The 14,816-nt window shown below is 41.7% G+C and overlaps 1 protein-coding gene across 1 annotated transcript in view; it reads left to right on the top strand.

The window, feature by feature from the left end:
- Window positions 1-172: 172 nt before the first annotated feature.
- Window positions 173-14,816, top strand: part of cdhr2 (cadherin related family member 2) — a gene marked incomplete at both ends in the record, with an annotated part of 43,697 nt that continues 29,053 nt past the window's right edge. The window contains 20 exons of the mRNA XM_080773337.1: window positions 173-187; window positions 527-616; window positions 710-832; window positions 1,609-1,752; window positions 2,205-2,280; window positions 2,650-2,768; window positions 3,233-3,451; window positions 4,489-4,644; window positions 5,695-5,856; window positions 6,757-6,818; window positions 8,093-8,336; window positions 9,213-9,458; window positions 10,006-10,075; window positions 10,186-10,773; window positions 11,096-11,167; window positions 11,303-11,352; window positions 11,560-11,717; window positions 13,047-13,143; window positions 13,295-13,383; window positions 13,520-13,594. Of these exons, the coding sequence (XP_080629463.1) occupies window positions 173-187; window positions 527-616; window positions 710-832; window positions 1,609-1,752; window positions 2,205-2,280; window positions 2,650-2,768; window positions 3,233-3,451; window positions 4,489-4,644; window positions 5,695-5,856; window positions 6,757-6,818; window positions 8,093-8,336; window positions 9,213-9,458; window positions 10,006-10,075; window positions 10,186-10,773; window positions 11,096-11,167; window positions 11,303-11,352; window positions 11,560-11,717; window positions 13,047-13,143; window positions 13,295-13,383; window positions 13,520-13,594 (2,855 nt within the window). The remainder of the gene's footprint in view (window positions 188-526; window positions 617-709; window positions 833-1,608; window positions 1,753-2,204; window positions 2,281-2,649; window positions 2,769-3,232; window positions 3,452-4,488; window positions 4,645-5,694; window positions 5,857-6,756; window positions 6,819-8,092; window positions 8,337-9,212; window positions 9,459-10,005; window positions 10,076-10,185; window positions 10,774-11,095; window positions 11,168-11,302; window positions 11,353-11,559; window positions 11,718-13,046; window positions 13,144-13,294; window positions 13,384-13,519; window positions 13,595-14,816) is intronic.

Here is a 14,816-nt window from a genome sequence, read left to right as displayed (position 1 = left end):
GGCAGATGGAATACAATACAAGTGAGCATACCAGCTTTTTGCATTTCATATTATTTTGCTGTTCACTGACGTCACTCCACTACGCTCCACCTTTCAGGCCACGAGAAATGTAAGCATAGTATTAACCGATGCCAATGACAACAAACCCATTTTTACGGAATCGTCATACAACATGGATGTGCAAGAAGTAAGTTGAACAGCGTTAAATAATTTTTCCTATTCGTTTGATTAATCTGCAGGAAAGTGACCTGTATTGTGTATAAATGATTCTCAGCCCAGTTGTATATAATATATGCATTAGTTTACCCCCCCCCCCCCCCCGCATTTGATACATTTTTGTTTAATTCTGACTTCGGACTCCAATGTAGACTATAAGACTATGCATTCCCAGATGCCACGAATACCAAACGAGTCGCCCATTTACCAACTCGCCCCGGGCATACAGCCGGTATTATTGATCATCCATTGACTCTTGCTTATTTACCTATTTTTCTTTTCATTCTTTTCTTTACTTCCCATTGATCAGAATACAGTTGTGGGAACAACGTTGTTTACAGTATTTGCCGAGGATGTTGATGAAGGACTTGCTGCTGTTGTGAAATACAACATTGACGAGGTGATCAGTATTTACCAGACACCTTAACGGATAAATAATTCACTGGATTAATCTATATGGAACTGTAAAATGCTTTTACACTATGATTTATAGGTTATTCCAGGTGATGGAATGCTTCTGTTTGCCATTGATGAGTACTCCGGTGCAGTCACATTAACAGGAAGCCTAAATTACACCGCTCTGAGCACTTTCTACCGAATAAAGATAAATGCAACTGTAAGTATTTTTCTTATCAAAGGATATTGCATACAAAGTTCCCCTAAAGTCTTTCCACATATTTTTGCAGATAATTCTTTATCCTTAGGGATAGACTTTAGCTAATTTAGTAATTTGAGGTTCAGGGGTACCGTGCTAAAGTCGGCTCTTCGGTGCTACTGAAAATTTCTGACGAGCCGAAATCATTTCGGCACTGCAGCGCCGAAACAGCGGTAAAATAGGAGTATGAATCGGCCCTTACCCCAATCCAACCCTTGATGCTGAGTGCCAATTAAGCAAGAAGGCACTGGGTCCCAGTCTTTAGTATGACCAAGTTAATGTTCTCTCAAATATGTGCGTTCCAAGTCCAACCATTGTACACACTGAGACAGTGCAGCATTTAATAGACCCAAATAATGTACCATTAAGACACCCTGGGGGTGCGACCTCGCCCTAAAGGTTGTGCACGCATCCGCCTGGGTAATGGCAGACTGTTGGGTGGGTGCTGGTGCTTTGTCATGGGGGATCAGATCAACATATGGAATGAATTCTGTATTGGCCAGTTTTTACTTATTTGTCCTGTTTTTGTGTTTTAGTTTTATGTTTGTTTTTGTCTCCTGGCAAAATGGAGAGGTTTTTTAGTTTTTTAGTTTGTGTCTGTATTGTTTGTACAGTTGCTCCCCTTCCCCTTTCTCCAAGAGGACCACAACGGAAACAAGCCTAACGGCTTTCTTGTGACTCTATCATTTTGAAATGTATTTTTCAATAAAGTAATCAATCAATCAATCCCATAACAGGACGGTGGAGGTCCCCTCAATGGAGTGCAGGTGTTTCAGTCCAACGTCGCCTTTGGCTTCATCACCGTCATCGACGTGCCAGACCTTGACCCACAGTTTATACGACTGCCTTACACAACCTCAGTCACAGAGCACTCCCCCGTGGTAAGTCGACTCAAATATACAGTACAGTACATCAATCAAGGTCTCATTAACTTTGGACTAATACTATAACACTACAATTTAAATGCATTAAAGCATACAAATAAGAAACACAAAACAATTTAAACAATATAAGATTCAACAAACATTGAACATTGAATGTAAAATAGTCTATAGTCACCGATTATAATACAACCATGCTTTTGAGGGGCCCCTCCTACAGGTTTAATGTTTGTTTTTAGTTCAACGTTTGTTTTAAAAACAACGAAAATCCAAACTATGAATTACGCTTTACTTGTGTTTATGTATTATTGCACTCATGTCTAGCACACTTGCTGTGAATTTGACGTGAACTTGTTCAGCCTAGCTGTACTTCAGCAACCGAGCATTCAGTAGCCATTTGTGTGTTTGTGTGTAGACTTCTTCAACTGACTGGTTTATCTTTTTATTGCCAGGGCAACTCTATATTTCAAGTGTTGGCCATAGACCAGGACACAGGAATCAACGATCGTATCACCTACAGCATTGAATGTGAGCCTCAACAACATTACATTATTGCAGTTATTGCAGTTTAAATCCTCTAATCTTAGTAAAACACGCCTTAGTTGCAACTGGACGTTGACTGCTTTTTCCCATCTACACCAAGTCTCTACACCGAATATAGCCGATCTACAGTAGTCAGATCTACTATTTTTGGATAATGTTCCCCCCAGAGTACGGATGCTGGGTTAAATGGATGAATGGTAGGATGAGTGACAGGGCGGACAAATGATGAATGGATGAATTAATTAAAGGATAAATGGATGAATGAATGAACATACAGACGAACAAACGGCCGAATGAATGAATGAATGAATGATGTTACTGGATGAATCGTTGACATTGGAATTGTTTCCGCAGCTGCACCAGTTTCCAGAGCAGTCGCGTTGTTCAGGATCTCAGAAGACAATGGAGCTATATTTGTCAATTCTGACATAGACCGTGAAGTTGTTGGTGATGTCGTCACTCTGAGAGTCAAGGTACAGCTTTGATTTTTATTTTAGTTTCCTCTCCCTGGCTCCCTCCTATTGTTCCCAGATATACAGTATGTATGGTAGTTACAGGAGATTTAAGAGCGTCTTCTAAAGTTCCAAATTGTACATTTTTAAGTTCTAAATTTGTCACTTTCTTAAACTAATGGCCTAAGTAATTTTTTGAGGAAAATGTTTTTTCTTTGGCCTAAGTCAGCGCCTAATGACATTGCCACCTCTAGTCCTAATTGAAAAGGAGTGCTATTTTTATTTTAATAGTCATAAAATGTTCTTTTGTGTGGAATGATTAGGAAATATCATATAGGCTAGTTTTATTTTGAATCAGACTTAGTCCATTAATTTAAGAAGGTGACGAATTGTAATTGTACAGTACTTCATTATACTCCATTATAAATATAATTGTAACGTAATTGTAATTGAATCCTATTTTCAAATTGTAATCTATTCCCCAGGCTATGGAGAGCAAACTAAACATCCATGGTGTTCAGGCCAGTGCCTTTGCCGAAGTACGGATCACCATTGAAGACATAAATGATCAATACCCTGAGTTTTACATGTGTGGTGATTCTGCTGAAAGTGAATGCATACGGGCGGATAACTTCACAGGAGAGGTCTTTGAGCACTCGCTAGGCAATGTTCCCATCAACATGACAGTCCGAGACATGGATAAGGTCAGTGATGTGATGCAATCTTTTTTTACTTTTTTATTTATTTCTACTGCAATGTAGAAATAAAAGTACAGGTCCAGTATTCATGTAAAATGTATTGAATTTATTAAAATAAATTATAATATAGTTAAGTCCCAAAATAAAAGTATTTATTATGCAGAATTAGGGATGCACCGAAAGGGAAATTCTTGTCTGAAACCGAATATAGGAAACAGTCGGCCGAAAACCGAATATCCGAATATGATTAATATTATATATCTTTTTTTGCTGTCATGGCCACACCTTAAAGCTACATGATTATGGCAAAATAAATGGTTATGGCAAAACTTAACTTAAATAATAATCACTGTTATGGGTCCATACACTATTCGGTGATATATTTTCTGCCTATCCGGGCCGAAACCGAATAGGCCGAAAATGCATTTTTTTGCCATTTTCTGCCGAATATTCTCTGCGGCCGAATATTCGGTGCATCACTATGCAGAATGTCCCATTTCACAGGGTTTCAAATGTATAAAAATCATGTGAACAACAACGATCGACAAGCTCACAACAACACGTCGCAATGCAACGTGTGTGTGTGTCAGTAGGCTACTTGAGTACATGTACACCAGTGCCACACTGGATAAAGGTCAAGGATTTCACTGCTTATTAAACCCCTCTCAGATAGTTAATTGGAAAATGCCCAATGCCTTACTGTAAACCCTCAAGCCTATTAATGGATGCAGTGTATCTGTTTATCTAGATTTATTACAGACAATCCCTGTGAGAAATTCGGGTGGACTTCACTCAGGGTGCGGAGGCAGTATACAAGGCACTAAAAAAACAGGCTACCATTGTATTGCCTTCTCTTTTAAGATTTTAAGATTCAGATTAATCAGCCGGCATATACTCACTCATTGGGATGTGTATTTCTATAGATCCCTTGTATTGAGTTGGGAAACCACAGCTTTTGCATTATGTTAATAGCGTATGACTTTTATGATCTGATTTAGGTTTTATAATAAAGTATGCCTGTCATCATTTTCTGATGTTTGCAGGGGCGCAACGCAGAAATCAAACTGAGCATTGACGGACTCTATAAGGAGGTGTTTGCCGTGGGTCCCTCGCTTGCCTTTTCAGAGAGCGTTGTTCAGCTCATGGTCAAAAACACGCAGGAACTGGATTTCGAGAAAACACAAGAGATGGTGATTCAGGTAAGCACAGATTGCAGAAGTGAGGTGTCAAGCAATGAAACCTGAGAATGACGTTGCACTGGGAAGCCAATTTCGAAATCTGGTGAGACAGGTTGGCAACCTTGGCTGAGTTAAGTTTGACTCTCGGCTTGTCCGTCTATGCGTCGAAGTGTCTCCAAAACACCTAAAAGCTCGCCACAGAACACTTATCTGAGCAATTTGCTCTGCCATCTCGCTGGGTAAATGCAGAAAAGTAATTTCCCCACCCCAGGGGACCAGTAAATACTATATTAAGATAAGATAAGGAAAAGCGCGTAAGCTGTTACACCAAAACTGGTTGAAAGTAACCACTTGAGAATCACACCTGTGTGAACTGAGCGGTGCAACTAGACATTTATTGATGGATACTGTACTGTACTGTTCTCTGTACTGTATTGTAGTGTACTGTGCTCTCTACAGTACTGTTTGGGAAAAGATCTTCGAGAAATGACAGTTACCGTGTGGGGGTCCCCGGAACATCCAGACCCCCAGGAACGTGCCCAGGGGTCCGGCCCGGTTCCGGCGAGGCTTCCCGCGTCCGAAACGGTCGAGAAATGACATGGGTTACCGCGTGGGGGTCCGTGTGGGGGTCCCCGGAACATCCAGACCCCCAGGGCTCGTACTATAGTGTACTCTGTGCCACTGTCTGTGCTCGGACACAGAGACAGACACACACACACCCTGCCCACTAACCCGCAGAGGTTGTGGGTTTGAATCCACCTTGGTCCATATCCAAACACAGTTGGCACGTGTCCAGGGGAGGGAAGCCGGGGCAGGGAGTGTGATAATTGTCACTGCACGTATTCCTACGGGCTGGGGCGGAGTGTTATGGGTGAGTGTGCAGGGGGCTTCACACTGGTAGGTGAGACAGTAGAATACAACAGCAGTGACAATAAATACAGATACCGGTATGTGTGGGGAGGAATCAATTGGAATAACAACTACATTGGGGAGAATTTCTTTTTTAAATTGCAAGTTGTGCTGTTGGTGAACATGATGCTATTTCCTGGTTTCCTTTGTCTTACGGTACAGGTGATAGCAGAAGATGTACGAAACGGTACGTTCCGTTCTACTGCTACTGTCACCATCAAGATCAAAGACGTCAACGACAACAACCCCAAATTCCCACAGGAGTCCTATCCGATATCTGTTAAGGAGCACAGTCCAAATGGTACAGTAGTTGCCAACATCACTGTAAGTTTTTTACCTATCAATCTGTAGTATTTTAGATTAAAGCTCAATGAGCTACACAGTAATCATGACATTATTGCCAGCTATACTTCCCATAAATAAAGGTTTGGTTTGATTGAGAAATTCAATAGGGTTACTCTGTGTATTATTAGAACTTTAATGATAAATTCAATCCCAGGCTTTAAACGTATGCTCTGTAATGTGCATGTCGACAAGCATATGAAATGGCCATAGAAAACATAATGGTTTCTAGCATATACTGTATACAATATATTGTATACAGTATCGTTGCTGTTGGGTGGAACCCTCATGCAGTACGTCCAAAACATTTACTTTTACAGGAAATTGAAACAAGAATATGTGTTTCCAATGGATCCAATCAAGGCAGTTATTATTTAGTAAGCTCTTTTCATTGGTTAAAAAATATCATAAAACCTATACAGACAGACCTACAGACAGACACTTTCACTTAAAGAAAAGTTTAAAAATAGCACATCTACAAGCTTGTACATCTGCTATTAATGTTGTGTGACAAAGTAGAGCATGCGTTCATTTACAGAACATTGAAATATGGAGATACAAGGCTTCTGACCGACTGCAACGGGATGCTACACACACTCTGGGAACCCGTTTTGGTGAAAAATAGCAGATCTACAAGCTCATAGCGTGCCACCGAGTGGCACGCTACGAGCTTGTAGGTCTGCTATTTTTTATATATATCGTGAAAATGCGCCACAAATCTTTGAATACCATATTCTTTTCTCGACGTCAGGCCTAAATGTGGGGGTGGCCCTTTAACTACACGTAACCCATGTAGAAACCCATGTAGCAAAATGTGCAAAAGGAACTGGGAGTATTTTTGGATTGAGCTGACATTCACAAAGGGTCATGTTCTTTTTTCAGGCATGGGATCCTGACACAATGGATGAAGGCAGACTCGTCTACAGACTGCTCCCAGACACCATGTATATAACTATCCTTTATAAGTTTATATACTGCAGGGGTCGGCAACCTTTTTGACATAAAGAAGTGTCATGTTTCTTGATAGTCTGTGTGCCTTGACATTAAATTTAATTATGACACGACATCAAAATGTAATATTTCCAACATATTTTGTCTATATATATACACACACACACTCTTTGCATCAGGATGTAATGATTAAAGGAGAATTTCATGTTAGAAGGCTTTCTTACCTTCCGTTGTAGTTGTTCACACCAAAGTGGTCCAGAGATAAAAATAATATTTTCGAGCGATGGAAATAAGCACTAAAACCCAACGCCCCATTGAGGGCTTATGCCTTATGGTGTGTTAGGGGGAAATAGCCAATAATTCGTTTTTGCACAAAATAACACCTGGACCACTTTGGTGCGGACCTAACAACTACAACGAAAGGTAAGAAAGCCTTCTAGCATGAAATTATCCTAACCCAGTCAGAGTTTGAATGAATGTACAGTAATTATGAGCAGGGTGGCATTTGTATAGGCCTATAGATTATATCGCCAACAGCTGTTGTTGTATGATAATGTGGGAGGGGTTAGGGTTATGATGTTGATTGATTGATTGACACTAAAATGGTGTTATTTCGATTGGGCCTTTTGACTCAAAGGCTTTCAGCTTTCAGGAAGAAACCAAAAATACACAGGGAAGACATATTTTAATATTATAACCACACCTGGAGGTCTATTAGAGTAATCAATGTCAACCGTGCAAAACAGAAAAGTACAAAAATCACAGCACTCACAATTGGAGAAATACCACATACTGGAGAAAGAGCCTAATCACAATTATTTTTGTATAATTGTCATAATAGTTTACTTGTTGGAAGAAATATTTTTCATACTTTTCTATTTCTATTTCTTGATCTATCAAAATGAATACATGTCAGTAATTTCTTATTTAAGTAAAATATCATGATCTTGAAACAAAAGACATATCCTTCTTGTCGTTGTGACACTCTGTTATTCCTGTGTGCTCTTTTGTTTTTGAGTGGTGCAACCACTCCAAAGAACAGCAATGCCCGTGCCTATGCGCCTATGTGACGTTAACCCACCCGTGCACCTACGTATGTGACTGTGAGCACCAGTATGACTATTAGTACCAGTAGGGGCGCTGTTGTGCCAGAAACAGAGAGAGAGGGATAGTGCTGTACTGTTGCCTACTAATGAGAGAGAGAGGAGGGGGGGAGAGAGAGGGGAGTTGCACCACTCAGTTCACACGGGCGTGATTTTTCTTTCAGGCGCAGGTATTTCGACGTGCATCGAGACACTGGCGTGGTGTACGTGGCGAACAGCGGGCTGATTGACAGAGAGGTCACTTCTCTGTATTCAGCCACCCTGCAGGCCAGAGACACGGACAACAAGACGGGCTCGACGGTGTTGGAGATCACGCTGACCGACATCAATGACAACAGGCCGGAAATCAACAGGAATCCTTATCTGGAGTTTGTCAAAGAGGGTGAAAAGGTGGACGTCACGATACAGGTCAGTATTTTACGACGGGGGGGATATATATAACCATGACCGTGCACTCTGCTTTTGATATCCCTTCCATTTTATAACGTGATATGGTTCATCTTTAATATATTATTTTGTCTCCTCCGGCCTCTGCATACTCTTTTTTTTTTTTTTTTATAAATTAAAAAGTCACCAGAAAAAAAGGACGTGTTTTTTCTAGGAATATATCATGGTTAAAATTACTGTTACAATGGGTTTGTATAGGAAGGGGGCGGGGCAGCTAAAATTAATATAAAATATCTAAATTCTGAATCAAGCATCAATCAATCAAACTGTCCGGGGTGCTCCCATAAGCCTGCATGAGTAGTAGTTTTTTTTTAAAGTGAAACATCCCTTTAAATTTAAATTCCATAGACTTTTGCTGGGACAGGAAATGTATAATTGGGCTCTCGACAAACATTACAATTCCATAGACTTGGCTGGCCTATGATGTAATTTCGGAAAGCCATGCATTGGAGGGGCTAGTAGTGCCCTTCAAAAATGTCAAGAAACCAATCACGCTCACAGTGGCAATACATCCGCTATTTGTCAAAGTAGCCTAGTATAGGGTGTAAGTCGAGTATACAAGTATACTTTGTAAATATAGTAAGTATTGGATAAGTATAATCCTGCATGTAAATCTTATACAACAAATTGTGGCTGGACCTCACAATCTGTAGGTTGGATGGAGCCCGCACACCACAGGTAATAGCAAGACGTTCTTTATTTAAATCTGGACCTCACAATCTCACTTACAAACAGAAAACATGGTGATGGTTGTCTCAGGATTTTCCAGGTGGCATATCTGATAATATAACATATTGGATTCTACCATCTGTTTCGTCCAATGTTCCCTATATACAGGCTACTGATGACGACGAACAGGGCACGGAAAACAGCCAGATTGTGTTTGCAATTGTGCCAAGCAAGTACAGCGACCTCTTCACGATTGACCCCGACACTGGATTTCTGACAAACCCAAAGCCACTGGACCGAGAGGCCTTGGATCCTGAGCTGGAGGGGAGAATTGAGTTGAATGTGACGGCTACCGACAACGGCACTGATCCCCATCCCCTGTCCGCGTCGGTCACAGTTATCATCCAGGTGGACGTGAGTCTAGCCCATTCTGACCTGAGATCAGATTCTAAAAATGTCTTCTACATCCTGACAGTTTTCTGCATGAAAAAGCTATGTTTCTATGTCAGTCGTTCTTCGATTTTTCAATAGCTAAAGCATAACATAATGCTGACACCAAAACGGGTTCCCGATCAAAATGGGGCTAGTCAACCCACGTTGCTGCTATGCTCCTGATGTTACAATGTGTGGTCGGTACAGTTTGTCAGCAGCACCCAAATAGACCACGGTTGTTAGGAAACTGAATACACACTGGTGTGTCGTCGGTATTTCAAAGTATGCTCATGAGGACAGCAACGGGTTAGAATGTACAATTTGCATTAAAAGTTACATTTACCTTTTGTCTTTCAAACAGTAAAACTAAACCTGAATCTGTCCCTTGCTCTAATCCTAACCCTGACACACGCACACGCACGCACATACCTAGATTATTGTCAGTTGCCACTGTAGATAGTGGAATTGATTTTCTCTATGGTGCATCAATTTAGTTCTATCTATTGATTTTTCTCTTAATTCCTCCCAGGATGTCAATGACAACACTCCAACTTTCACAAAACCATCATACAAATTCTCAGTCAAAGAAGGGATGAAAGGTAAGCTACTTTGTTCAATCAACTATACTTTCACTTGTAAAATAGTCAGTGTCTGCACACAAACGCTGTTACTGAAACATTCTCTATACTCCTTTGCTTCAACCGATCAGGCGATGTTGGCTCCGTGCACGCGGTGGATTTGGACCAAACCTCAGACTTCAACCGCATCTCCTTCAGCATCATTAACGGAAGCTCCCGGAGTTTCATCATTCGCACCCACGCCGAGGAGGGAGGTTACAGGGGCAACATCTCCGTGGACCCGGACATCGAGCTGGACTACGAGAGCGCTCACAAGAACTTCACCATGTGGGTGGAGGCCGCAGACCTGGAACTCAAAAGCTCCATGGTGGTGGTGGAAGTGGAGGTCTTGGACGTGAACGACGAAAGGCCAGTGTTCCTGCCGACGGAGGTCGTGTACGTCGAGGAGAACCGCACGGTCGCCGGAGCCGTCGCCCGTTTGTGGTTTGTGGCCGAGGACAGAGACGGCGACCATTCGCTGGTCTACGAGATGGAATCCACCCGGTGCCGCTGCAGCGACGCGCTGAGCCCCTGCGACTGGTTCCTCCTGGAGGAAACGGGGGAAGTCATAGTGAACCCGAACGTCACGGTGGATTATGAGCTGTGCGTGCAGGTGATAATGAAGGCTCAGGTGGTGGACGTGAACACGGAAAGAGGACTCAACAACAGCGCTGTGTCGGGTAAGTAGTAAGCGCTGCGATTCGTTGTTAGGGTTTGTGGTTGGAAGAGTTCACATAGTTGTTCTATTTGTGCAGTTTATTGTTGTAGGGCGTGAGTGGTTTGTAAGCGAACTATATCAGATTCAGAATACATCACTCACATGCAGTTACTTGAGGCTAGACGTAACACACAAAAACACACACATATGTGCTTGTACGCACTGTGTACTGTGCACGCACGCGCGCACACACACACACACACACACACACACACACACACGTTTTTTTTTACAACAGATCTGTGGAAAGAGAAAATATGAATTAACAATCTGAATTGTTGCAGGAGAAATGGTGATCAACATTGTGGATATAAACGACAACGTTCCAGAATTCATTGTCCCAGATTCCGTGTTCGGTGAGTGGATGTATAAGATATTTCAGATACTATATATACAGTGAGCTCGTATATATATCTATCAACGTACAGTATATATCTATGGTGAACGTCTGTCTCTCTGTCTGTGATTTGATTCCCTCCTCTGGTGTTTAGTTGTGGTGTCGGAGAGTGCAAGCAAGGCCACATCGGTGGCCAGAGTTAAGGTGAGTATGAAGTGACACCAATAATCCATGAATTAAATTGTCTCTGTTGATGCATGAGCTAGCTGCTTTAAGTGTGTGTCCCACCCCCTCCTCACACACACACCCACACACACCCACACACACGCACGCACGCACGCACACACACACACACACACACACACACACACACACACACACACACACACACACACACACTTATACTTTCAGGCGACAGACCGTGACTCTGGGACCAATCAGCAAATTACGTTTGAAGTGACGTCGGTGCAATTCCTCCACGACTCCAACAATCAAACGAGCGACGAGAGGATTCTGTTTGAAGCTGTCCTCGCCCCACAGGAAGATGACATTTACATCGCAGTCATCCAGTGAGTCCCTTTCTGCATCGCAGCTGTTTGTATAGATGATGACGCTCTTCTTAAAGGACAACTTTGTTTTTTTTTCTTCAACCAAGGTTCATGTTTTAGGTTGTTATTAGAGAACGTAAAAGGTGACTGTTAATTTCTTTTCATTTGCTGCTTTCTTTAGTTTTAGCGATTTTAACTATTTTTGACGGGGGGCATTCGAACATGAGGCTAGATATGTATTTATTTACAACATTTTATGTTGATTTATTTTTTGTATTATTTACTATAGTCCTACTAGACCCCATCTGGCCACAAAAGATCAAACATATTGAGCCTACAACACAGTGTATTGGAGCCCCCAGTACCTCTGCCTCCACACCAGTAGATCCCGTCATCTTTTGTGGCCAGATGTAATTTCCTGGGGTCTAGTAGGATTATAGTAAAAAATTAATCACCATACAATGTTGTAAAGAAATGCATATTTAGCCCCATGTTCGAATGCCCCCGCCCGCCCCTGTCAAAAATCGCTAAAACTAAAAAAAGCAGCAAATGGAAAAAAACCTTTTACATTCTCTATTAACAACCTAAAACATGAACCTTGGTTGAAAAAAAAACTGAAGTTGTCCTTCTGGGCGGGAACCCCTTTTGGTGTTTTACCCCCTCAGGCCGGGAACCCATTTTTGGGTTCTGTACAGTATGTACAGTATGTACAGTATTGAAAAACTACAAAAGAATGATGCTGCTATACAGTATAAATATTTGAAGATTTTCAGAAAACTTAGGTCAGGCTTTAGAAGGCGTTTTTAAGAATCGGCCTTAGGCCTAAATGGGTTAAGAGTCACTTTGAGATAATCTAGTAAGAAGTTAGAAAACAATAGGCAGAAGAAATGATCTACAACTTTGCGTGCTTGTAGATCGGCGTTTTCTGCAGAAGGGATTTGTTATAGAGCAGGGGTTCCCAAACTTGCACCCAAAAGAGGCTGCCTTTTGCCAGACCACCGCTGTAGATAAGACACTTTTCTGTCTGCCTGCTTAAATAAAGGTTAAAAAAAAGAAAAGAAGAGGGGGAAATTTTAATTGGCACCCACACGTGTGTGTGTGTGTGTGTGTGACTGTGTGTGTGTGTGTGTGTGTGTGTGTGTGTGTGTGTGTGTGTGTGTGTGTGTGTGTGTGTGTGTGCGTGTGCGTGTGCGTGTGCGTGCGTGTACACAGTCTTATAATCAGAGTCATCTTATATTTGGCACAATACGGTATAGTGGGAAAAAGCTGAACAATACGTTTTTTTAAATAGCTTTCTGTTGAGTGTTTTACTAAATCTTTTTAGCTTTTCATTTTTTTCCTACATTGCAGATCTCTTGAAGAGCTTGATACGACCCTGAAAGGGAAGTATTTGGTGACCGTAACAGCAACAGACACGGGTGGCCTCGCAACAACCACAGTGCTGGAGGTGAGAAGCTGAAGTTGTACAGTATATATTTGCCTTGTTGAAATTTGCTATACATGCAGTATAAACTTTGTCTGTCTGTCTGTCTGGTTAGTTCATTACCTGGTGGAAATAATAATTGCTCTCTCTTGCTCTCTCATTGTTTATATTCTAGATTTTCACGGTTGACCAATCATATAAAATTGAGCTTCGATTTGATTCACCTGTAGAGGAAGTCAACAAGAACAAAAATGAAATCATTAGGTAAGGCGGTTTCATAGCCTGAAGTACAACATTTGCCCTTTCCACAACAAACGCACTGTATTATAATGGTATAGAAACAACTTTGGAATCTTTGAAATTCCTCATCAGGTCTTGTTTCTTCTACCTTCTATCCAAGGGTACTTACCACTGCTACCAAAGCTGTTGTTCAAGTTATGAAAATCAGACCTGACACCGACACTGAAGAGACCAGGTGAGCAGTCATCAGACATCTTCATCCCACCCATTCAAATGTATTTTTTTTCCCCAGCTCTTGACTTCATTCAGCTCACCCACCACCAGGTGGTGCCAACTATCCTATGATATGCAGTTATTGTGGATATGTACATCTAACATATAATTAACAGAATGTCTGTTAATTATCTGTTGGTTATACTTTTTATGGGACTTGGGCAGCTACTGGGACATAAGTCGGGACTTGATCACCCCGGCTGGGTCACCTGAGTGAGGGGTCTGATGTTGCGAGACCCGAAACCCGATGACCTTGGGTTACATCACTGAGGATGCGTCCCAGGTGCATCCACGCGATGTATTTTTGTTTATTGTACACTGTGTGTATGTGCCTCTCTACTGAATGATGTAGCTTGTGACGCAAGAAGAATTTCAGATAAATCTGACAATACATGTCTAATCTAATTTTACCAGTCCTTATGCGTATATATCTTGTGTGCGTCTGAGCATAGACATGGTAACGCCCCGCCTGCCTCTGATTGGCCTACCGACACTGCCCGTCTCGACTGTCCTCCGAGATGCGAGGTTACTCCGTGGTGGGAAAAGAATACAGGAGAATGACCGCTTGGCACGCGCGACAGAATGCAGCCTTAATTGTAACTAACTTGTACGTTTTATTTTTGTGGAAGAGCCAAACCCACTAACTTTGGAAGCCGATCAGAGCCGAACGATACGGACTATGAAAATTCGTGTTTTATTCAGAGATTTTGGGTCCAGAGATTATGTGTACCGACGTTTGTGAGATTTGGACACGCATCTGTAGGTGGAAGAACAAAAAGTGTGTGTTGAAGAAAATTCTAAATTGGCGGAATATCTATCCTGACACAAATGGGCGTGGCCTACAGTATATAGGGAGATAGATGTGTCACTCATCATGACCCAATTGAATCCAGGGAAAGAGCCTACATACAGTTCAAGAGTTCTAAGGCGAAATGTAAAGTGGGCTGTTATAGCGCCGACATGAGGTCGACTGATGTAATTATTATTCATTTTAATAATTATTAGGTAAGTGTTGAATAGCCCTTACGGTTTCTGAGAGAAAAATCGTCGAATGTGAGTGCAGCCAGTGAGGACCAGTGACAGCGTTTCAGACAGACATTCAGACATATACAGATAGACATTCAGACGATGTCGTAAATTATATGTTGGGGTATAACATAACGTCATGAACATAATTCACACAT

This window comes from Protomyctophum bolini (genome assembly GCF_963924005.1).
Source record: "Protomyctophum bolini genome assembly, chromosome: 10".
Classification (NCBI taxonomy): domain Eukaryota; kingdom Metazoa; phylum Chordata; class Actinopteri; order Myctophiformes; family Myctophidae; genus Protomyctophum; species Protomyctophum bolini.
Note: the sequence above shows the minus strand (reverse complement) of the source record. Positions and strands in the feature narration are given on the sequence as shown.